The following is a 23,333-nucleotide window of genomic DNA, read 5'->3' on the forward strand; positions in this document are numbered from 1 at the left end:
GCCTCCCAGTCAGGGGTCTACTCACAAGTCACCATAGTGCGGAGCCACGCTGTAGTGACACACAATCAACTAAATGGGGTAGCAAAGCGCTTGGTCCACTAACCTCATTGGGGGGGACAATTAAGTGGGCTCTCAGCAGTTCACACACACGGGGGAAACTGGGCTGGGCTCCCTTAGCCAGGTTTCCTCCACACATGTGAATAGCCTCAACGTCTGAATATGGCTCTGATCTAAAAATGGATCTTTTTTTTACAGAATAGCAGCAACTCAAATACATTCGGATGTAACATTTACTGTCTGGATAGACAGGTATGGGGAGGATGGAAGTAAAGCAGTACAATGACATTTTGTATACTTATGTGTGCATGAGGTGCATGTATGTCAAGTCATATCCAACCATCTAAACAAAGAGCTATTGTGAAGGAGAAGAATGAAGCCTTAACATCGATCAAAAAGGCAAAATAATGACAGTAGGTAATATTCAGCACAGTACTTCCACAATCAAAAGTTCTGCTCATGCAAGGGAGGGATTAATTCTGTCTATTCTCTGCTTCTCTCTGCAATCAACTGAGCTCCCCAAAAATACATTCCTGAGGGTTAAGGAAAACTAATTTTGGGAGGTGAAAGAAACAGCAGAGGGAAGGAGGGATTGGCAAAAATTTGCATGAGTGGAATGTCTTCTGTTCACCGGAAAAACTAGTCCAGATACCACTTACTAATTTACCAGGGACAGGCACTAGAAAATGAGGATTGCCCCCAGTAAATCGTGACAACTGAAAAGTATGGTATGGTAAAGTCAACATTTGTTTAATTGGATGTAACGAGATTGTTAAGATATTGTAAAAAATCAATAAAAAATTTAAAAGCAAAAAAAGAGAAAAGTATGGTAAGGATCCACCCCTGAAGACCCCTAAAATTAAGCCGCAGGAGCCTGGAAGGAGTCAGGGGAATAAGCAGTTCAGAAAGAGAGAGAGAGTTTTAGCTGCACAGGTGGTGAAATATCATCCAGCAGGCAGCTGTAAGGAAACAAAATCCCCCCTCCTCCTCTTCTAAATCCCTGTATATGACGTTCACACCCCATAACTAAAATGCAATTTCTCCTCTTAACTCTGGTATAACAAGCTAGAGAAACATCACTGTTGCACGTACACATCAAACTCAAAGGAGATTTGCTTCCAGTTCAGAGAGGTTATACTACCTCCCCATAGGGGTAGCTTTAAAAGAACAGTCAGATGCATATGGCTTTCTTAAAGGACTTCCAAAACCCTGTTGACTACAGATACTATAAAATGAATCCACCCTCCTCTATGGATGTTTGCACCAAAACAGGACCAATAAGCAACCTTCACATGTCATGATAATTGAATGGACTATGCAAATATAATTTGATGTACAACATTTTGAATTTGGAACTACCTGAATATGAAAGACAAGCCACCATCTCTCAGCCCCATATTATTATGACAATAATAGTGCTTGTCTACCTTACATGGCTGTAGTAGGGATTGTTGGAAAACTATATGTCAGGGCTGTGCAACTTCAACTCCCATCATACGTGACTATTGGCCACTGTAACTGGGGATGGTGGGAGTTGTGCAGCCCTGGCACATGTGATGTGCTTTGAACACTGAAAGCACCATATAAATGCTAAGCATTATATAATGCTAAGCAAGATGTCATTTTATGTTGTATTGGACAAAAAACAACAATACTTCTTGGCACTAGGAAAGCTAGCGACCATTGAAGGACTCAAGTCTATGTTAATGACATCGATGCAGAGACATAGAGGAAAAACAATACAGCTACACGTCCTCGCCAGAAGTACTGCCTGCGCTGTCCCATAGCCAGAAAGGCTGACCTTAGCTGAGAAAGTGACATTCACATCCATTCAGAAATACAAGGGCCTGGAAAATAGGATCAAGAGGTTAATATCTGTATACTTCCTGCCAGGGCTGGAGACGTCAAGTGGGAAAAGGAGTGTGCTAATTGCAGTAAGAAGCCTCACAGTCCCTGTGGCACCAGGAATTTTTCTTAACTTTCTTCCTGAAACAATTTGTCAATCCTTGACTATTCTCCATTCCAGTAATAAAATGTATGGGGTTGGAAGTCTAGGCAGGGCTTCCCTGAATAAACTTTATCCCTGTCTTTCAGGGAAAGGAAGGGCTTCCAAATGAGAGAAATAAAGCAAGTAAAATAAGCAGAGCTCCGTGTACATTTGCTGATTATTTCTGTGCACAATACCTCCTCAACACCATCAAGCCCCTTTTGGTGAGGAGTGGCTTTCCAAACGGTCCTTACACCATGTTTAAAGACTGGCTGACATCCAGACTAACGTTGTGCCTGAGCAACAAAGTTGTGGTAGGGCAAGAAGATAATGGAGCTGTGCAAAATCATGGGGATTTTTGAAATTGTACTCTAGCACAAATGTTCCCTTAAACATATCTGAGGCATTTCACAGGTAGCACAAGCATAAACTTGTTTGTGCTGATGCAATACTAGTCTGGACTGGAATGCATCCTGGTTCAGCTTGTGCTAGTATAGCAGTCAGGATGTCAGCCAGTATTTTATTTGTGTTTTTGACTTGTACACCGCTTTTAGCAGTTGTCTGGAAAAAAGGTGTAGAAATCTAAAATACATTAATAAAATATAATGCACATAATTGCATTTGTTAAGTTTGGACATTACTAAGCCATAAATAACTGTGATAGCATCAACATTTTCAAGGAGAGGATGCAGCTGGCATACGAATTCGCACATTAGGAAAATTAGCAGGTATCGATCTGTAAACCACCTGTATTACAGAGCTGCAAGTAACATGCAAAAGCCATACGAATGTCTTTTCCCCCATGTACATTACACCTCCCTATGATAGCTGTCAACAGAAGAGTATGGTAGCTGACAGGGTGTGAACTACAAATCAAAACTCCCTGCAGTAATACACTCTCAGTGGGCATGCATTCAAAGAAAGCAAGTATGCCTCTCGTGTGTTACTAGGTACACCATGAATACATGTGGGCTGACATCCTAATGCTGTGCTTGCAGACATATATTGTTCTAGCACAAGCCTGCTGAGCCAGCTAGTTGAACTAAGGCTGTACTTGAGTTCCAGACTAGTGTTCTGCTTACACAAGGTGTTGTACAACTTGTGGCACACCTCATGTTTTGCAGGGAACTTTTGCACAAGAGTGTAATAATGGAAGAACAGAATTCCAAACATTCCTGTCATTTACTGCAGCAGCTACATGATCTTTGTGCACCACCAGAAGTTTGTTTGCTGAGCATTTGTAGTGTTAATCAGGATGTCAGCCATGTACAGACACATACCTACTATTTCCATATTTAAGTAATGAGCTGCCCTCTGCTCTCTTTTTAGTTTGTAGCTGAATCTGTTGTATTCTGATATTTTTTATTAATGTTTTTGGTTTTTAACTTTCCCCCCATTCTGAGATCTTAGCATGAAGGGCAATATAAAAGTACTAACTGGGCTGGGTGCAGAGCATCTGCATCTCTAGTTTGTCGCCTGTCACCATGGTCCCCCCCCCACCATTGCTGTTTTGTCGCCCGCCTGCCACCACCGCCTCCCCCGCCCTCCCCCACCCTCCTCCTCCTCCCCCTGCCCACTTGCCCATTGCTGCCTCCTTCTCCCCCTCCACCTGTTGACACCTTCTGCCCGTTGCCGCCTCCTTCCACCCATCACTGCTGCAGTTGCTGACCCCTGCCGCCAGCCAGCTGCTACCACGGCCGCCATTTTCCCTCCCACCAATGGCTATCTGGCAGCTCTCCAAACTCTCGCAAGTGCTGCCTCGCATGGGATTAGCCCCGGGTATGTCTTAGAGAAATATATATAAAGAAGAAGATAACTGTAAACATAGGGACCATCTTGCTGGATTCGGCCAAGATGTATCAAGTCCAGCAGCATTCTGTTTCCACTAGCAACCAGCCAGATGCCTCAGAACAATAGGCAGGGATGATGGCAAATGCCATCCCACATTGCTTGTCACCAGCATCTACTAAGCAGAGGTATCCTGCCTCTGAAAATGGAGGTTCCATTCAACCACCATGCTTAATAGGCCTCAATAGAACTATCATTTATCACTCAATTAAATCATTTTTAAAAGGCACCTGAACAAGTGATCACCACTATGTTGTATGGCAGTGATTTCCATAAGACAGTTGTGTGTGAAGAAATAATTTTATTTTGATAGAATAAAGCCTAAAAATAAAATAAAATCTTGCAAAATTTTGACAGACAAAATAAAATTAAAATAGTTTTATCTTGTCTATCAAAATAAATTATTTTGTAAACCGCCTAGAGACACAGGTTTTGGCTGGTATACACAGATGTCAAAAAAATAAATATCTGTGACCCCAAGTTCTAATATTATGAGAAAGGGAAGAAAAATGTTCACTATTCACTTTCTGTATAGTGCTTCTTCATACTTTATAAACCACTACCAATTATCCTTGTAGTTATTGTAACCAAGTGTACATGAGGCAAGCCACTCTCAGACTCAGGTTCAGAGTAGGTAACAGAGACAAAGAGTGAAGACAGACATCACATTTTAAGAATGGCAGAAGCAGCTGGATACTACAGTTGCTGCTCTGAATACATTTTTCTCTATGATTATCTCGGGGGGGGGGGAATTATGCAGACTTTCAGACTGGTTCCTCGTGAATGGGAAAAGCTAATTGTAGAAGGTGTTTGGTTAGCACCGAAGATGTGGGGTTCTTTTAGGAAACTTTTCTTTTAAAAATTCCAGATTTTTTCAGAAAAAATTTTCCATGGATTTTTCCCTCATCTGCATAATTTTTTTCTCAAAAATTTTTACAACACAAATTTTCCTGATGTCCTAAACAGACTGTGATCCAATTTGGCATGCTATTTGACTTTTCTATTTTGTAACAAAACAAAAACAAAACAAAAAACCCTCAATATTGCATTGGGACTCATTCATTGTTACCAGTGGCTGACATTCTCTGCAGTGCGGAGAGATAAGGAACGGTGCAGGGATGGAAAGAGCTACAAAACTAGTTGTCCAGCACATGCAGAGGTAAAGGGGTGTGTGTGTGTCTGTCTTCCTTAGCCCAACATGTGGCGGGGGGTGGACACGGAAGTTGCTGCTCTTTTCTCTCTCTTGAGAGACTATGAACTTCCAGGAATGTGCCTATTTCTGCAACTGAATCGTCCTTTAGGAGGGAGGAGAGAGCAGTGAAATTCACACACCCCTCCTCCTTTGCATGTGCTGGGGCTGTAGAAGAAGGAAGATGTGCTCCTAGTTTTTAAGCTCGTTGCATCTCCGTGGCACCTCTTCCATTGCAGAGCATGCCAAGCCATGTATTTTATCAAGTAATAAATGTTAAGAAATGGAATATTTTTCACAGAATAATAAAATATGGGGAACTTTTCCTTAATTTTTTCAGCCAGATTTCTGGCCAGCACATGTGGCATCACCAAAGCATCTTTCCACCACTCCAAAGAAGCTTTGCAGCTTTAAAAAAAATGTTTGTCTTTTTTAATAGGGTGAAGGATCAATGTGTATACCTAAATGAAGCTGCCTTATATCAAGTCAAACCACCGATCCATCTAACCCAAAAGTAATTATTCTGACCGACAGCATTGCTCCAGGTTCCCAGCCCTACTACCAGAGTTCTTTTTCACTTGAGAGGCAAGGGATTGCCCTGTGGCTTTTGGCATCCAAAGCATTTGTTTTATACCTCTTTCAAATAAATATACCAAAAAAGGGTCACTGTAGCTCACAAGTGTTATAGAGCAACAAGTGTTTACATGGTTTTCTCCCCAGATTCTGGCATTCTGAATTACCTGGGGGAGCTTCTTCTTTTTCTTTTGACGTGGAACCAATTAATTAGGAATCCCACATCATTCCTTTTTATTTATTTATTTTTAAAATCCAAACTGTGTACAGAGTGCTTAGCATGAGCAGTTTGTCACAGCTGTCAGTTCATGTCCATCTGTTACTATATTGCCAATGCACATGCACACCAACTGCTTTTTTGCAGTGTTTTGTTTTGTTTTGTTTAAATCAATGGGCACATGTACAGTAACCCAGAAGGGAAAAATAAGCTAGTGAATGGAAGGAACTGAAAGCAGCAAACCGCACATGCTCCAATTCTGAAATTAGTTTTAAAGGTTTTCCAGGTTAAACTGGAATCAAGGAGGAGTGGGGTGCAGCACAGAGCAAAATTCCAGAACAAGAAAGGAATGGAATGTGGGAAATCTGCTCAACCCCATGGCACACAGAGGAATGCAGTCATGCAGACTGTACTGCCCACACTTGTGCCAGGCATATTCCACCTGTTCCTGCCAGCCACATGTACCAGTGGGGAACGGCACAGGCTGAAGCATTCTGCACATCTGCTTACACTAAGAGCCCACTGGATGAGCCTGGTGAAGACATCAAAAGTCAAATGCACATTCCATGTGCCTCGTATCATCACTGACCCAGAATAAAAACCTGGTGCAGATAAAGCCTATAAGGCATCCCATTTTTTGTTCTCGATTTCTCCAACAACCAAAATAATCCTTTCAAAATCTGCATGACAGAGATGAAAGGAACTGTTGGATGCAAGCATGGGTCTGTAAGAAACTAGACACTGGCCTTGATCCAGCTCTAGTTGTGCCTAGCTGCTAGTGACCTTGGGTGGGGTTATATACTCTCCTCTGCATCAAAATACATTCAGTTGGGCTGGGATGAGCCACATAAGGTGGCTCAGTAATGCATTCAGAAGTAGTTTTCCACATTCTACTCTCCCATAATGGATATGAGTGACTCTTTAAGGTATGCCATAGTCTGCGTCAAAATAAAATAAAATGCCTGCTGCAAGATGTCTCAATTCCTGCATCCAAAAGGCAGCATATTAATTTGTATCAATACATTTTATTTTCATAATGAACAATGCAATCCTAAGCATGTTTACCCTGAAGTAAGCCCCACAGAGTTCAATGGGGCTTATTCCCAAGTAAGTACAGGCACTCCCTAAGTTACAAACACCTGACTTACAAACACCCAGACATACAAAGCTTCACAACATATTACATTAATGAAGTCCCCAACTTACAAATGCCAGCCCCCACACATACAAACAAGTCATCGTCACTGTTCCCTCTAAGGCGTGTGTGCATGCACGTGCTCACAAGTTTTTGGTTGTCCACTCAGATTTAGATCCTGCTCAGTTTGAATCAGGAAGGCCTCACTCTGAATGCCCATGTATGTGCACACACTGCCTTGATACTGCCGCCCAGAACAAAACTCATTCCGTACAGAGATGAAAAAAATTAGAGGGGTCACTGGTCATCATCCCTCTTGGGAAATACAGGAGGCCCTTGTTATCTGTGGTTCTGGCACTTGCACTTTCATGTATCTCAGTCTGGCAATATGTACCCGAACGCGCTATCCACGGCATACGGCTTCACATATCTGTGGTTTTCGGCAGCAGAGTTTTGCCTTTACATGGTTGTGCTCTTGCTCATGAGTTGTGAGAGGAGTTCGGAGAATGACAGTGGAGTACTTTGGACTGCATGTTTAGAGGGTTTTTTGTGCTCCTAAAAGCCATTTTTGGGCAGCATTTGGCAACATTTGGTATCCTTAGGGAGCCACTGGGAGCCTTCAGGAATAATTGTTCTGGAGCTTTTGGAGGCTTTTTTGAGCCATTTCTATGGAGCCTTTGGGAAGCCTTTTTTGAGCCATTCCTGTGGAGCTTCTTGGAGTCGCTTTCTGGAGCCTCTTGCAGCATTGTGCTGCCCTCATATTATTCACATTAATAAATTTAATTTTAATTTTGATATTTTATTCAAATTTAAATTTTTTAATATAATTATAGTACAGTATTATTTCCTTTAAACTGCAATTAAAAACTGATTTTAATTATCCATTGAAAATTGACTCTCCTCTCACTCCTCGATTCTCATGCACTCCTTTATATGTGTTTACTTCTATTGGATTTAATTTTGTGCTGCCTCTTTGGCCAACCTACCAACCCAATCAGGCCAAGGGGCTTGTGCTGCTAAGTGCTGGGCTTCAACAGTGGGGTGAGGAAATGTCATGATCACACATTACTGGAGAAGCTGTGAGGCACTGCTGGAGGAGCTGGAGAGCTGAGGTGGCTAAGGTACAGCGCTGTGTTCCATCCCTACTTCTGCTTTTACCCTGCCTTTTTGGTGATTTTTTTAGTCATTTTCCTGGGCTCTGGAACCTAACCCCCAATTCCCATTGACCTGAGGTTTCATTATCTGCAGTTTTGTTATCCGTGGATGTAGGCCAGAATGGAGCCCCTGCGAATGAGGACCATTACACATAGTGAGTTATGAACGTCCGACTTACAAATGAACTTTTGGAACAGAAGTCATTTGTAATTTGGGAACTTCCTGTATGTATACACAACAGACTAGCTCTGAGTGCAATATACACATTTTCTTATAATATTTTGGTAAATAATGTGAGGGTAAGTGGAAAGAAAGGAGAAGCAGGAGAGGCTGGATTGCTTTGCAAGGCATAGAAATACCACCCGCTGATCACTGGAACCTAGGCAAAAAGCTGTGTTTAACTTCTAAGCCATTAGAATCCAACTTGTTCTCCACAACGAGGGCTAGAAACTTCTTTTGTCAGAAAGAAAAGCCTCGTTTCTCAGGAAGCTAGCTGTTTGCATACCTTTTCTACAAGCATTGCGCAGAACAAAAGCCCATGCTTTATTACCGGAAGCAGAAAGTTAAGGGCCCCCTGAACAGGTTCATATTTTTTTGGATACAAGCTCTAGCTCTCCTTTGTTGCATTCTCCTGTCACGCTGATAAACCATTGCTACGCATTCCCATATTTAGTCAGGCACCTCTCTGCTGACTCCAGTGCTTTCAATACGTCATTTACACCATGCTCCATCAGTGTCCCCCCAAGGAGACACTCATTCCTGCCTGTGTAATGTAGATTTGAAATGCTGAGCACACTAGAGATATAAGTTAACATTGCTTAAGAACATGATTGGCCAGGAGAGTCCAGGAAAGTGATACGAGGGGCTGCAGTTCAAGTCTCAGCAGACAAGCGCCTCTGTTATTTTAAGGGTGAGCTCAGCTGTGCTCCATAGACACATGGAGCACGGACACACAGAAAAGCCTATTAGAATGTAGCACCCATTCCTTCGGAAGCAAGAGACTGGAAGCAGGCGAAAAGCAAACCCATGACACAAATTGGGCAGCAGTCTAGTCAGCACCGGTTTGTTTGATGATTGATACCCGCTTTTTCTGCAGGGCAGGAAGGAGATGTACACCTTGCAAGACAAGGAAAGACACTATGTGGGACAACTCCAGAGGTGTAGCTACAACTGGGGGGAAAGGAACAGAAGTCTCTGGGACCTTGGGAGAAGGAGGCTGGCTGGCTGGGTAACCACTTGCTCTTTGCTCTCTCCCTTGCGCCTCTCCAAAGAAGAAGGTGGGTTCAAGGGCCCATCTTCACTTTTTGTCCCAAGGCCTACTCCACCCTTGCTACACCGCTCAATAACCCTATATCAACAGGTTCCCTGAGCAGATGGCAGCAGCTTGATTTCCATCAGCACTCATGTTGGGCTAGCACTTGAAAAGTCAATGGAACTACTCAAGGAAAAGGAAAAGTATTTTGTGGAAGCACCTGTATATATAAAGCTGCCTTCAGTTGAGTCAGACCACTGATCCACCAAGCTCAGTGCTGCTTATGCTGTCTGACAGTTCTCCCAAGTTCCAGACAGGGTCTTTCCCAGTCTGTCTAAATAAACCTGGGGATCGAACATCCCCAGGCATATTCTATCCCCCAGAGGATGTTCTATCCTCTTCTGCATGCAAAGCAAGTGCTCTACCATCAAGTGATAGCCCCTATCCCTATAGGGCCAGTGGGTAAAAAAGGATGGATTTGAGCCAGTAGCATAACTATAGGTGGTCAAGCACAGGCTCTCACCCAGGGCGCAGTTTTTATACATTTAAAATAATAATTTTTTAAAGTGTTGCTAAAATAATCAGGGATTCTCCCCGCACCACCCATAACATGTTTATTTGATTAAAGGCTGCAACTTTACTTACATTATTGTGTCACACAAGAAGCTCAGGGTCATGTATTTGATCTTCAGAACAACCCTGTTAGGTAGGCAAGACTGAGAAACAGGTCCAAGGTCACCCATGGAACTTCATGAGCAAGTAGAGATTTGAACACAGGACTCCTTAGTCCAAGCTTTACACCACAACCACTACACCACACTGCCTAGGCAGTATGCTATACATAACCTCTGGTATACCTGCCAGTTCTATCAAATTCTGCTTAATCATTAGGGGTATAACGACCAATATATATCTATACTACTTTTCGGTTTGAATCCCCGCTAGTATCTTTCCCAGACTATGGGAAACACCTATATCGGGCAACAGTGATAAAGGGAGATGCTGAAAGGCATGATCTCATAGTGCGTGGGAGATAGCAATGGTAAACTCCTCCTGTATTCTACCAAAGAAAACCACGGGGCTCTGTGGTTGCTAAGAGTCAGTACCGACTTGAGGGCACACTTTACCTTTACTTTTCAACAAACAGAGTTCTCAAAGAGGTTTACATACTGTAGAAAAAGAAAGATGGTCCCCTGCCCCCCCCCCCCGCCAAGAGCTCATAATCCAACAAGAAACAAAAGGCAGACACCAGCAACCACCACTGGAGGGCTGCTCTACTGGGGTTGGATGGGGCCAGTTGCTCTCCCCCTGCTTAATATAAGAGAGTCACCGCTGTAAAAGGTGCCTCTTTGCTCAGTTAAAAAGGGATCACCTTAAATTAAAAAAGCAGAGATCTGCAAACTAGCAATCCTATCACAGTCCCTGCAGCTAAGCGTATCGTAACACATGAGAGCCACGTCCTAATTAAGATCAACAGAAAAAGCTTGGCTGTAGTTCCCATCTGTTCCAGATGTTCAATTGGTGGAGATGCCAGTTAGAGTCTTCTCCATTGTGAAGCCTACCCCTCTGGAAACCACTTCCAATTCAAGCCAGCCTGAGCCACTCTCTGCTTTTAAGAGGCAGGTAGAAGCCTTCCTTTGCATTATGTTTTTGAACTGTCTGCTGCTAGAAATTTATCTTCAGTTTCTGTATTCTTGCCTTGGTTTTATGATGTCACTTTTATTTTATTGTGCTGATCTGATTCTAACTTTAATACTTTGAACAGTGGTGCACACATATATACTCTCTTTTTGGAAAGGCTTTTTAAAAAAATCAACTAATCAATATAGTATTTGGCGGCAGTTAGAGCAGAGGACAAAGCATGGCCTTAGATCTCAGAGTCCATCAGCAAGAGAGAGATGAGGAGGGGCAAACTTAGTGCTGAAATTTTATACACTCTTTTCAGTCTCTCAAGCAGCTGCATTTATGCAACACACAAGAGGAGGGAAATGGCTCTACATGTCTATTTCCCCATGCTCCAAAGTTTCCTTAATAGGAAATTATGCCTAAGCAGTGCTGAGGGAGAGATGCAGTTCCCCCAGAAGTACATTCCAATCCTTGATGTAAACCGCTACAGAGTTCCCCCCTTTGATTTGAAGTGTAAATAGTGTACAATAAAAAAGAGCCTTTTATAAACTGCCCAGTGTTCAGGGAGCAGTCCAACAGCTCCAACACCATTATTTATAGCCTTGCAGCACTTTATATTTGACTCTTTCAGCATGCTGTGGAATAAAGTGCAAACAGAGAACCAGCAAAATTAAATATGAATATCCTATACAAATGTAGATGAGGGTCTACACATCCCTCAGAGAGAGCCAGTATAGTTTAGCAGTTAAGAGTGTTGGTCTAGGACTGGGGGCAGCAGGGGAGAGCCCATTCAGCCATAATGCTCATGGGATGACCTTGGGCCAGTCTCCATAGCCCTATTCACATGTTATGTTTAACACTCATATAATCTGTATGCAGGTACAACTATTCACACATTATGTTGAACACAAGTTCAATAGTACACTTTCTTTCTGAATCCTGTGCTCCAGGGAGCCTGTATCCAAGTTCATTATTAAAATGAATGGAGGTGCAGTCATTCACACAAACACATGTTATGTGTGTACAGGCATCATAATGGACAACAAAATGGGTGGCTTCAGATGCAGTGTTGAACCTCGGTTGAAGCCAAGCTCCATGAAACCTCCCTCAACTCTTCCCTCCCATCCCACATGAGTGTCTTCTTCATTTCCAGATTTGGATAGTATACGTTGAAATTAGTGGGTTCTGACATCACGACCAGTCTCAGTTTATTCTAACCTATTTGCTTCAGAGAACGCAAGATCTGATTTGGAGGGTTGAAGTCAGGTTGAGATATTGGGTTCTCTGTAGCAAATAGGTAAGGAGAAGCCAAAATTGGTGGGCTCGGATGTCGAGACCAATCTCGGCATATCCTGACCTAGAGAGGAAGTGGGCACTTGCACTGGAATGGGGGGGGGGGCAGCATGCACTCCTGGGGCTGGGGGAGGTCCCACCGAATTTGTCTTCAAAGGTTCCATGCAATATCTGAACCCACTCAATTTCTGAATAAGGCTCTCCCACCCCGCCCACCACCACCTCACAGGGTTGTACGTTGTGAAGATAAAATCTGAGTGGGGGAAACCACGCATGTCACCATGAAGTCCTTGGACAAAGAGTAGGGAATAAAATAAATAAAGTAAAATGCTCAGTTCTGTGTGTCTGCTTTTTTTTTTTTTTTTTAAGCACAATAGCGATCCTCAGATCAGGCTCATAAACACAACAATGGCAGACCCCTTTCTTTAAATCCAAGTCTGCACCAATCACATATACATCAGGCAAGAGAGGCCAATTAAGAACATAGGAACAGCCCTGCTGGATCAGGCCCAAGGCCTATCTAGTCCAGCATCCTGTTTCACACAGTGACCCACCAGATGCCTCTAGGAAGCCCACAGGTAAGACCAGAGGACATGTCCTCTCTCCTGCAACTGGTATTTAAAGGAACCTTGCCTCTGAAGCTGGAGGTGGCCTATAGCCCTCAGACTAGTAGCCATTGATACACCTGTCCTCCATGAATTTGTCTAAGCCCCTTTTAAAGCCATCCAGGCTTCCATTTTGAGAGCCAAAAAAGATGATGAAACTTTCCACAGCTTTCCTCCCCATAAACTCTCTCTCCAAGGTGGCTGTGGTGGAAAGCTGTACAGGGAAGATACTGAGGAGCAGTAAGCTACAGGAAGAGGGGAGATTCAGCTTCTGTCACTCACACCCTTTTGGTTCTTGAAATTATGCCTCACATCATCACCCATTGTATAAGTAAGTGGGGCAAACCATGGTTAAACAATGGATTTACCATCATTGCATGTACTTGAATTTGCATCGCCTAAAATCTTGGAATTTTTTTCCTGATAATCTGGGCAGCAGCAATGATCTAAGCATTGCTGCAAACTGGGGTTTGAAAAATTATCGCATGAAAGCTACACAGAGCTCAAAAAGGAGTTGTTGGAAGAAGGAACAGCTATTTTTAAATGGACATATTATGACTGAAGTCAAGTCATAAAGAAGTAACAACAGCAGAAACAGGCAAGCTTAGAGCCACATTCCATGACACTCAGACGCCCTACAAAGAGTGCGAGAAAATCCTCGGAACTGGGAATTATGACAGCAATATTGCAGAAGAATGATATATTTATTTATTGGTGAGGACTTGAAGCGTAGGGTTGCCAACATTCCACCGCCTGAATACAGGTCCTGGACTGGTTAGGATCTATAACTGGGACCTGAATTTGCAATGACAACTAGTGAGGACAGCTGCAGGGGGGTGCGGTGAGGTTCGGGAAGATATCTTTTAAAAAGGGTGAACTTCACGGCTGCTGGCACCTGGCATCGTTGATCCTCCAGGAGGTGGCAGCAGCCCCCGCCACTCAGCTGGTCATGCACGTGCGGCAGCCATTTGAATGGTCAGCATGGCAAGGGATATTGACTGGCGGTGGCAGCGAAGTTCACCTTTTTAAAAAGGTATCTCTTCCCACCCTCACCACTCCTGCTGGAGCCACCCTCATGGCCAAAAACTGTTTGTCCTGTATAGGATGCTATTTGTCCCATATTTTCATTGAAAATATGGGACAAATGGCATCCCATACAAGACAAACCATTTTTAGCTGAAATACAGGAGGTCCTGGTTAATCTGAGACTGTTGGCAATCAGCAGCGGAGTCTGCAGGTAGCATGTTTGATAAGGAAAGGAAAGGAAAAAAGGGCACATTTGATCAGGGTCTGGGTTCTAGAGGAGCCTGGACTACTCACTTCATTTTTCTCATTGTTATCAAACACTCTTTGCATCATCTAACATAACACAACTTTTGCATTTCTTGAATTTCTGAACTGCACTGCACAAATGTTCCTTTGGTACAGAATACCAGTTCAGCCTCTGAATATCAGTTGCAGGGGAGCAACAGCAGGAGAGAAGGCATGCCTTTAGCTCTTGATGGTAGACTTCCTAGAGGCATCTGGTGGGCCACTGTGGAAATGTGGGCTTAGTCCAACAAGGCACTTCTGTTCTTAACTGTACATTTTTCTGGAGAACTGCACGTTTTGTATCAGGTTGCACATTTTAAAAAGTCTTGCAAGTGGGGGAGTAATTTTCTTCTATTCCCTCTTTTCTCTCCAGACCCAAAAATCTGCTCCTGAGAGTGTAAGAAACTGGAGAAGGAAAGGGGAATTGGCAAAAACTGCTCCCTCACCACCCCCTTGCACAAGCATAACACAGCATGAGTGGAAGGTAGATTTGGATACAGCCCATTATGAGACATAAATATTTTATATTGGAGTAGCTGTAGCCAAAATCAGACAGTATTGTAAGAGAGGTACTCAATCAGTACCGCCATTCCTTATTTATGCCTGCACAAACATGTTCATTAAGTTGATAGAAAAGGGTGTGTGATGACTCCTCTGGTGGCAAGGACTATTATCTCAGACATCTGCTGGTCTCAATACAACCTTGCCAAGATGTTTAAAAAGAAACAGAACTGCCAGGAGATTCTGCTAGCTGTCTGTGAACAACCTACAAATGAAAAAAGCGAAATCCACTGTGTAGTTTTCCTGCGTAAGGCCCACTGAAATTAACGGTAGCAGTCCATGAGCAAGGTAGCGCACTTGTGCAGCTCCCATTCATTTCAACGGGGATTCATTCTCCCTGGTTTTTGTCCTCCAGATAAGTTTCTGGTAGGCATTTGCTACACTTTCCTGAAAACACTGTTGCTCTGAGCAAGAGAAGAGCAAACCAAGGTTTCTGGGCCATGTAAAAGAAAAAAGAAAAAAGTATGCCTACCCAGCAAAAGTCCAGGATAGATAACCAAGGAGAAGGAAACATATACAGGCCAGTGGTAGGCAATTTTGGCTCTCTGGCAGTTGTGAACTACAACTCCCATCATCCCCAGCCACAGGCTGGGGATGATGGGAGTTGCAGTTCAGCAACAGCTGGATAGCCAAATTTACCTCCCCTGATATAGACAATCCCCATGTTTACAATCAGACTAGAGAAAAATAATTGGCAGTACAACTCCATGCGTGCAAACGTACACATGCATAGCAGTACAGGAACCTCAAGGCTCATTATACTGTACCTAAAACCTGGATTTCTTTCACTAAGCTATGCAAGTCAAGTAAACATCAATTTTAAAAAAAATCATTCAAAAGTCTGTGATCCAAAAGAATGAAAGTACATTAGGGATGTGCAAACTGATTCGGGTACAAATCGATTTGTACCCGAATCTAGCTGCTTCGGGTGATTTGGAGACAAAACAAATCACCCTGTGGTCCATTGGCTAGATTCAAGTACAAATCAAATCACGCTTCATTGGATTCGAATAGATTTGAGATTCGGATCCCTCCTATCAATTTCCCCAGATTCCCAGCTTTCATTTAAAAGAAAAACTAAAAACCTTGTAGAAGTGGAGTTACGGAGCAAAATATGTAGTCACTATTTTTTAAGAGTTTGGATTCTTTGGTGTATAATAAGTTTTCCTCAATGAATTCCTATGAGGATTCATTACACACCTTCATTTCTTCTATTAATTTTTACTGTCTTTTCGACAGTGCCAGCTGTCAACTGCCATGTACCAACTACACCCCACTCCCACCTGCAAGGCAGTGGGGTACTACTCAGTTTATGCTCTAGGATTTTTTTCAAGACTCTTTGGTGTCTAATAACCTTTCCTCATGATGAATCCATAGGAGGATTCATTACACACCAAAGAGTCTAAACACCTCAAAAAATCCTAAAAAATAAACCGAGTACCCAGTGGCTTGAGGGGTAGTTGGAACATAGGATGCCACTAATTCCCCACCCCCATGTGCAAAGCAGTGGGGTCAAAATGAACAGAAGAAATGAATGTGTGTAATGAAGACACAAAAGAATCTAAACACTTCAATTTACATTAAAAATAAACTGGGTACCCCAGTGTGTGTATGTGTGTGTGTGGGGGGGGTAGATGACACATGGCAGTTGACAGTTGGCGCTGTCCACTGATAGTGAAAATGAACAGACAAAACAAAGGCATATAATGAATCCTCATAGGGATTCATTATGAGGAAAAGTTATTAGACACCAAAGAATCTAAACATTTCAATATTCCTAAAAATTAAAATGAGTACTACACTGCCTTGCAAGTGGTATAGTTGGCACATGGCAGTTGGCACTGTCCAGTGAAAGTCAAAATGAACAGAAGAAATGAAGGTGTGCAATGAATCCTCATATGGATTCATTATGAGGAAAAGTTATTATACACCAAAGAATCCAAACACTTGAAAAATAATGACTGCACATTTTGCTCCACAACTCCACTTCTGCGAGGGCTAGAGTATAGCTTAAAAAAAAAAAGCTGGGAATCCGTTTTAGGGTTAGGATATGGCAGGTTCGAATCCCCATTGTTTCCTATGGTGGAAATGTTCAAAATCAATAAAAAATAAAAATATCATTAAAAATCAACCAAGTGTCCCACTGCCTTGAAATTTGTGTGGTCAGTGGCACCCATGGGGACCTACCCACCACCCAAATTTGGTGCCCCTAGGACCTTGTTAAGTGGTCAGGATTGGTCTGAATCCAAATTGAATAAAAGCAAATACAAATTGAATCTGGGGTGATTTGGAGGGGGTAGATTTGGATACCAAACAAATCAGGGAACAAATCAGGGGAAAAATTTGAACAAATTTTGGGAACAAATCAAATTTTAAAAAACCAATTTGTGCACATCCCTAAAGTACACATATTGCAAAAGTTCACAGATACTGATCTAATGAGATGTTTGCTAACAAGTGTGTAGCAGCAGAAGCAGACAAGTGTAAGCCTCATTTGTAGCCTTTCTAAAGAGCCTCTTCAAATCTACTAGGAGACCCTCCCCAATTCAAGCACAGCATTATGTTTTCATTAAGGAAGAGAATATACTATACTCTGAACATCCGCGTGTGTATGTGTGTAAGGGTTCCAGATTGAAAAAAATTGAGTTTACATGTGCTCCAAATCAGATACCAAATGAAAGAACACATCCATCTACCTTATACCATGGATTCTCAAATCCCCAGATGATGTTGGACTACACCTCCCATAATCCCTAGCCATAACAGCCTGTAAGGAACACAGATTCTCTTTCCTTTGAGAACCTGGGTCTTATACGGCATCAGACCTTTGCTCAGTATTTTTGAATCTGCCCGGCAGTAAATAGCTCTCCAGAATGGCAGGGGTTTCCCCCAGTCCTGCTACTGGAGAGCTTTTAACTGGAGACTGAACCCAGACCCTTCTTAGAGCTGGCCGGCTAATGAGGCACAGTGAGATGTCTGCTTCAGATGGTAGATTGGCAGAGACGGTAGATTGACGCGGGTCATCCCGCACCAGCTGGCCACCTCCACCAGCCCATGACCACCGCACCCCAGTTCAGTGTACCAACTGCTGCTGCTCCTCCTACTCGGACCCTCATTTCCAAAGGGCAAAAGGAGAAGAAGGAAGCATGGCACAGGAAGGAAGAATAGTGGGCTGCAAAAGAAATGGTTTAGCCATCACTCTCCTCGCCTTCTCCACACTTCCTTCTGCTCCTTTTACATTTTGAGAATGCAGGAGGAGGAGGAGCACCAGCAAGCTCCTGGGAAAGCTAAGCAGAGGGGAGGTGGAAGAAATGCATGGGGGTAGAGCAGCACATTCCAGACGTCACCAGGGAGATTGTCCCATTTGCTACACAAGGCCTGCCCTGGTTTGCATTTGAATGGGAGACTAGATGTAAGCACTGTGAGATATTCCCCTTAGGGGATGGGCATCTGCATGACTGCATGCAGAAGGTTCCAAGTTCTGTAGCATAGTGCGAGAAGTAGACTCAGCTTAGATTGTATCAGGGACAGTCAGACCCTCACCTAAGATAGATACCAGACCTGTTCATAGAGCAGGAGATTCTTTGGGGAGCTCTGAACTTTGGTCTCTGAGAGGGGGGTGCTTATGCTGGAGGAATGCTGACAGAGAGGCTTTCTCTGGGAACGATGTGTCCGTGCTGTTCTCATAGAAATGTTGACGAAGAAGCTTTTGAAACTCTGATCAAGATACTGAACCAAACTTAAAGGCCATTTGGGCCTGAGTTCTGCTATAATCATGCTAATCAATGCATATCTATATTGTAACCTTTGCTGGCAAGTTTTATGTAACACAGATATTAGAGGGGATTGTCAATAATGATCAATAAGTTTATTTTGCATCTCTTGATTTTCCTTATTCTCACCTCCCCCTGCCCCAAGAATTGCTGTCTTTTAGTTACTCAGAGAGAAACTCAGAGACAACAAAATTCATGATGACTTAGCTGCAAAAAAAGACAAAAGAAGCTGTATGAAGCTGGCAGAAGTGATACTTTTTGCATTGATAACACTGGTAAAGTTCTGTGTGAAAGGCTTTTCCAAAGGGAGTGGCAGGAGCAGTTTTTCACTGAAACAGCATGAGCAAAATGGATAAAAGGAGAGACACAGATTTTTGGAGAGAAAGGAGAAGGGCTTTTGGCTCTGACTTCTGACTTTTTGGATGGGCACAGTGGTGTGTGGGTCCCAAAGGAGCCAGTTGTGAGCCAGGCCTTATCCACAGCAAGGAGTCTCTGTGAGCTCTGCTGAAGAGCAGAGTTCAGAGTAGAGATTTTTACCTGGAACCTGATCCTGCGTTTTTCCAGGCCTATGCTCTCATAGGCTTTGAGACCCTCCAAAACCAGAAGCCAGTTTCCAACAAGAGCAGCCTCGGGTCTAGTCTGAAGCCTGGGAATATGAACCTTTCCTGTAGAACCTCAGGTCCATTCCCTCCTCTAATCCAAATCTCTCGATCTCCCCACCTTTTTCCCACTTCCTTTTTTCTTTTTCTTACAAAGTTAAGATATTCTTAGCAGTTTTTATGTATTAATTATTCCTAATCATTAAGGCAACATACATACACACCACCTGTTCATTGCTATTCCACTGTAAAAGCTTCTATTAAGTCAAGTAAACTTTTTAAAGACTAGTGTCTGTGTCTTTCTCATGTCTCTGCCAAAAATTTGCCATATCTTGTTAGAGGACCAGAGAGTTTCCCAGGAGGTAGTGTTCAGTTCCTTTGGCTCCAAGGTGCTCTAGAGCAGTGATTCTCAAAGTTGGGTCCCAGATGTTATTGGACTTCAACTCCCATAATCCCCAACCAAAGGCCACTGGGGCTGGGAATTATAGGAGTTGAAGTCCAATAACATCTGGGGACCCAACAATGAGAATCACTGCTCTAGAGTATATGCAGAGCACAAGGTGACTGAGAATACAGTATCTGAGAGGTACTTGGTCTCAGAACAATGTATGGACTCAAAGTTAAAGACCTTGGACTACACTCACTGGAACTGAACAGATACTTGGAATAAGGATCTAAATTTGTTGCACTGGAATTGAGCAGGTCTGTCTCTGCTCCAAGAGAGATAAAGATCTCAAATCAATCCTTGGAATACTGATCAAGTATCTGGCTTTTTGGGTTAGATATTTCAAATTCACCCTGATATATATTAGAGATCAACTGGACAAGACTTTCAGTGAAAGTTTTTAAAGTGATAGGCATATTATTGACAATTAGTAGCATAAGCATAATACACACACACACACACACACACACACACACACACACACACACACACAGAGGAACAAGGTCTTCTGAGTCCAAACTATCACTGTGGGCACAACAGTTCCATCCCTGGCATTTCCAAACAGGGCAAAGAGAGAGACTCCTGCCTGTAACCTTGGAGAAGCTGCTGCCAGTCTGTGTAAATAATTCTGAGCTAGATGGTATAAGGCAGCTTCCTATGATCCTAGAGTTGAATGGGAGCAGCTGGGTGGTGGATGGAAAGATGGGCAAATAGCACACTCTCTCTTTGTGCCGCTTGGAGGTTGGTGGACAATGCCACACTACCACAGGTGCTGGGGAGTGGAGGGCTTGGGGTGCCCCTGGACCTCCTGCCTGGAAAGTATACACTGTACTACTGAACTACAGGCTCTTCATTATATTGTTCCGACTCCAGCAGGTACCCCATTCCCAGAAATGGCTGAACTTCCACTCAGGTGGTTACAGTGGAACACTGAAGTAATTCATCAGTGAGTCTAATGGCATTATGAGTCTAATGGCAATGAGGTATAAAATTGTTTCCCCACAAGATTTTACTTCTTGAGTACAAAAAGAAGTATACAGTTTCTGGTCTCTAAAATTTTAGAAATGTATTTGGAGGCTCCCAATTGTAATTTGAATCTTATTTGTACAGATGTATACATCTTTGGTTTTATCATCAACCTTAAAAACTGATTCCTAATTAAAAATGAAACTCTGGACAAATTCAGTGCATTCCACTTCACAGTCACACAACAACTGAAGAACTGAAGCTCTTACCTAGAAGTTGAAATCTCAGATTTCTGCCGGGCAATGGCCGCTGCCCTCTGAGCTCCTTCCACGCTCCGGTCCACTTTCTGCCTGATCTTGGCACTCTTCAGAGGTATCACTCGCTTCTTCATGCCTTTGATCAGGACATTCATCCGGTATTTCCCTTCTTCCTTCTTACCATCAGGCAATGTGGTGGAGCCGTATCCATGCCGTACATTATCCAGCCATTCGCCCTCATATTTCAGACCGCTCGATCTCTCACTCACGCCAAACCCTGAGCGCTTGTCATTCTTCCACTCACCCATGTAGGACTCCGTAGTGGTGGCATCAATATCAGCATCAAAAGGTGCAAAGTCCTCTCCCTCTGCTCCTTCACCCAAACTGGCTGTGGAGGCGGCATCACTGCCAGTAGAGCTGATCACACTCTCGCTCTTGAGGAAGCTGAGTCGGCTTCTTTGGCTAGCCAAGGAAGTCTTGGATTCTGATTTCTTCAATTTCCCAAACAAGGAGCTCCGTCTGAAAGGCCCTCCCTTCTTCAGCTTGCCAGCCTCAGCATCCGCATACAAACTAAGAGCAAAGCCACCCCGCGTGATTGTAGGTGTCATGGGGAAAATCTCCTGGTTAGCAGATGGAGAGTCATGCTGAAGCAGGGTGCCATTGCTGTGCTCACTACGAAGGGAAGTAAGGGAGGTCCTGAGAGGGTTGCGGACTACCGCTGCCATGCCATACGGGACACTCTGCCGGACTCCATAACCATGCCGCATACCATTAGTGAACTGTCCTTGGTAAGTGCCTAAAAGCAAGAATAAGGGATAAGTTAGATACATCACGTTTCCAATACTGCAAATACCATACTCATAGTTTAGGCCTCCCTCTAATGTTTTCTGCTCTTTGGGGCAGTTTGGATGATATTTCCCCCCCAAAAAACCTGACCCATGCAATTAAGTAGAGGGACACACTGAACCCTGACATTTCTCCTGAATATCCTGCCATCCTCTCATTGTGATCTGTTATTGCGGGGCAGTTCATCCAAACTGCAGTTCTGTACACAGCCCAAATATTACTTTAAACAAGTATTTGAGCTGTGTGCAGAGTGGCAGTTAAGAACTATTCTGCCATGTGATTAAAGAACGTGCCAGGGGGACATCAGGATATCCAGGAAAACCATAAAGATGTGCACACAAGAGTCACATCCCCCTTTTTATTGCATAGGCTGGATCAGCCCTCATTTAGTTTTGGTTTCAGCCAAGGAGTTAATTACTATTAGCTATCAACATTGTATATAGGAAAAGATGTCCCAAGGATCCTCTAGTCCCAGATATATATGTTCTTCATGGTTGCCCTGAATTATCCAGTTCAAAAAACAATGTATCAAATACATTGATACTAAAAATATACGAATAGTATACTAAATATAGTATAACAGTATACTAAATATTATAGTATAACAGTATACTAAAAATAAACTATTTTTATTTATTCGATTCGAAATAAAGAAGATGGCTCCCTGTCCCCAAAGGGCTCACATTCTAAGTACTTGTCATTGGAAGTACTGTGCTGGGGGTGCTTAGGACCAGTTACTCTCCCCCTGCTAAATAAAGAGAATCACCATGTTAAAAGGTGCCTCTTTGCCAAGTTAGCAGGGGAAAGATGGCAGACGCGTGAACATTTGGGCCACGTGGGCTAACTTATGGGCCACCTAACTGATTTGAACCAAATTTGGTACAGTTGTAGTGAGTGACACCTGAACAGCATAGTTTGTGATGATGTCATCCACCCCAATTCAAGATGGTGGATGTGTGAACATTTGAGGTACAATTGGGCTAACTTGTAAACCACCTACCCACTTTGAACCAAATTTGCCACAGGTGTAGGGACACAGACGAACACCTCAAGGGCGTAGTTTGTAATGATGCCATCCACCCCGATTCAAGATGGTGGAGCGTGAACATTTGAGGTGCAAGTGGGAGCCGATCTGGATCAAATTTGGTACAGTTGTAGGGACACCTCAAACACAAAGTTTGTGATGATGTCATCCATTCCAATTCAAGATGGCAGGTGCATATATGTTTGGGGTGCAAGTGAGTTAACTAGTGAACTGCCTAACTGATTTGGATCAAATTTAGTCCAGTAGGGATAGTGAAAAGTAAAGTAGGAAGATTAGTTCTTACTGGAACAACTTGTTTAAAAGGGGGCAGAAAGGCCTCTTACACCCCAGTAATCTACTGCCTAAGGCAACTGCTTCATCTTGCTTCATGGAGGAAAGGCCACCCCTAACCTTTTGCCTGGTCACTGGTATTGGTGCTGCCTGTAGGCTCTTTGGGTATTTGTGGCAACTAAAATTAGACATGCAGCAAAAGGGAGTGTCTGATTAGACAGTCCTTGGATAGTCTGCTCCTCTTTTTGCTCCTCCTGATTTTAGTTTGGATTTGCACTGATGGTGTGTCCCAGTATGTCAGCTATTAGCTTCTGAAAGGGATG

At 43.2% G+C, this 23,333-nt stretch overlaps 1 protein-coding gene across 3 annotated transcripts in view; it reads right to left on the reverse strand.

Annotated features, from left to right (window-relative positions):
- Positions 1–23,333, reverse strand: part of JPH2 (junctophilin 2) — a 110,212-nt gene that overhangs the window by 66,594 nt on the left and 20,285 nt on the right. For all 3 annotated transcript variants that reach the window (XM_053245539.1, XM_053245538.1, XM_053245540.1), the window contains exon 2: positions 20,862–21,645. In XM_053245539.1, the coding sequence (XP_053101514.1) occupies positions 20,862–21,616 (755 nt within the window). In that variant the 5' untranslated portion in view covers positions 21,617–21,645. The remainder of the gene's footprint in view (positions 1–20,861; positions 21,646–23,333) is intronic.

This window comes from Hemicordylus capensis, chromosome 4 (assembly GCF_027244095.1).
Source record: "Hemicordylus capensis ecotype Gifberg chromosome 4, rHemCap1.1.pri, whole genome shotgun sequence".
Taxonomy (NCBI): Eukaryota; Metazoa; Chordata; class Lepidosauria; order Squamata; family Cordylidae; genus Hemicordylus; species Hemicordylus capensis.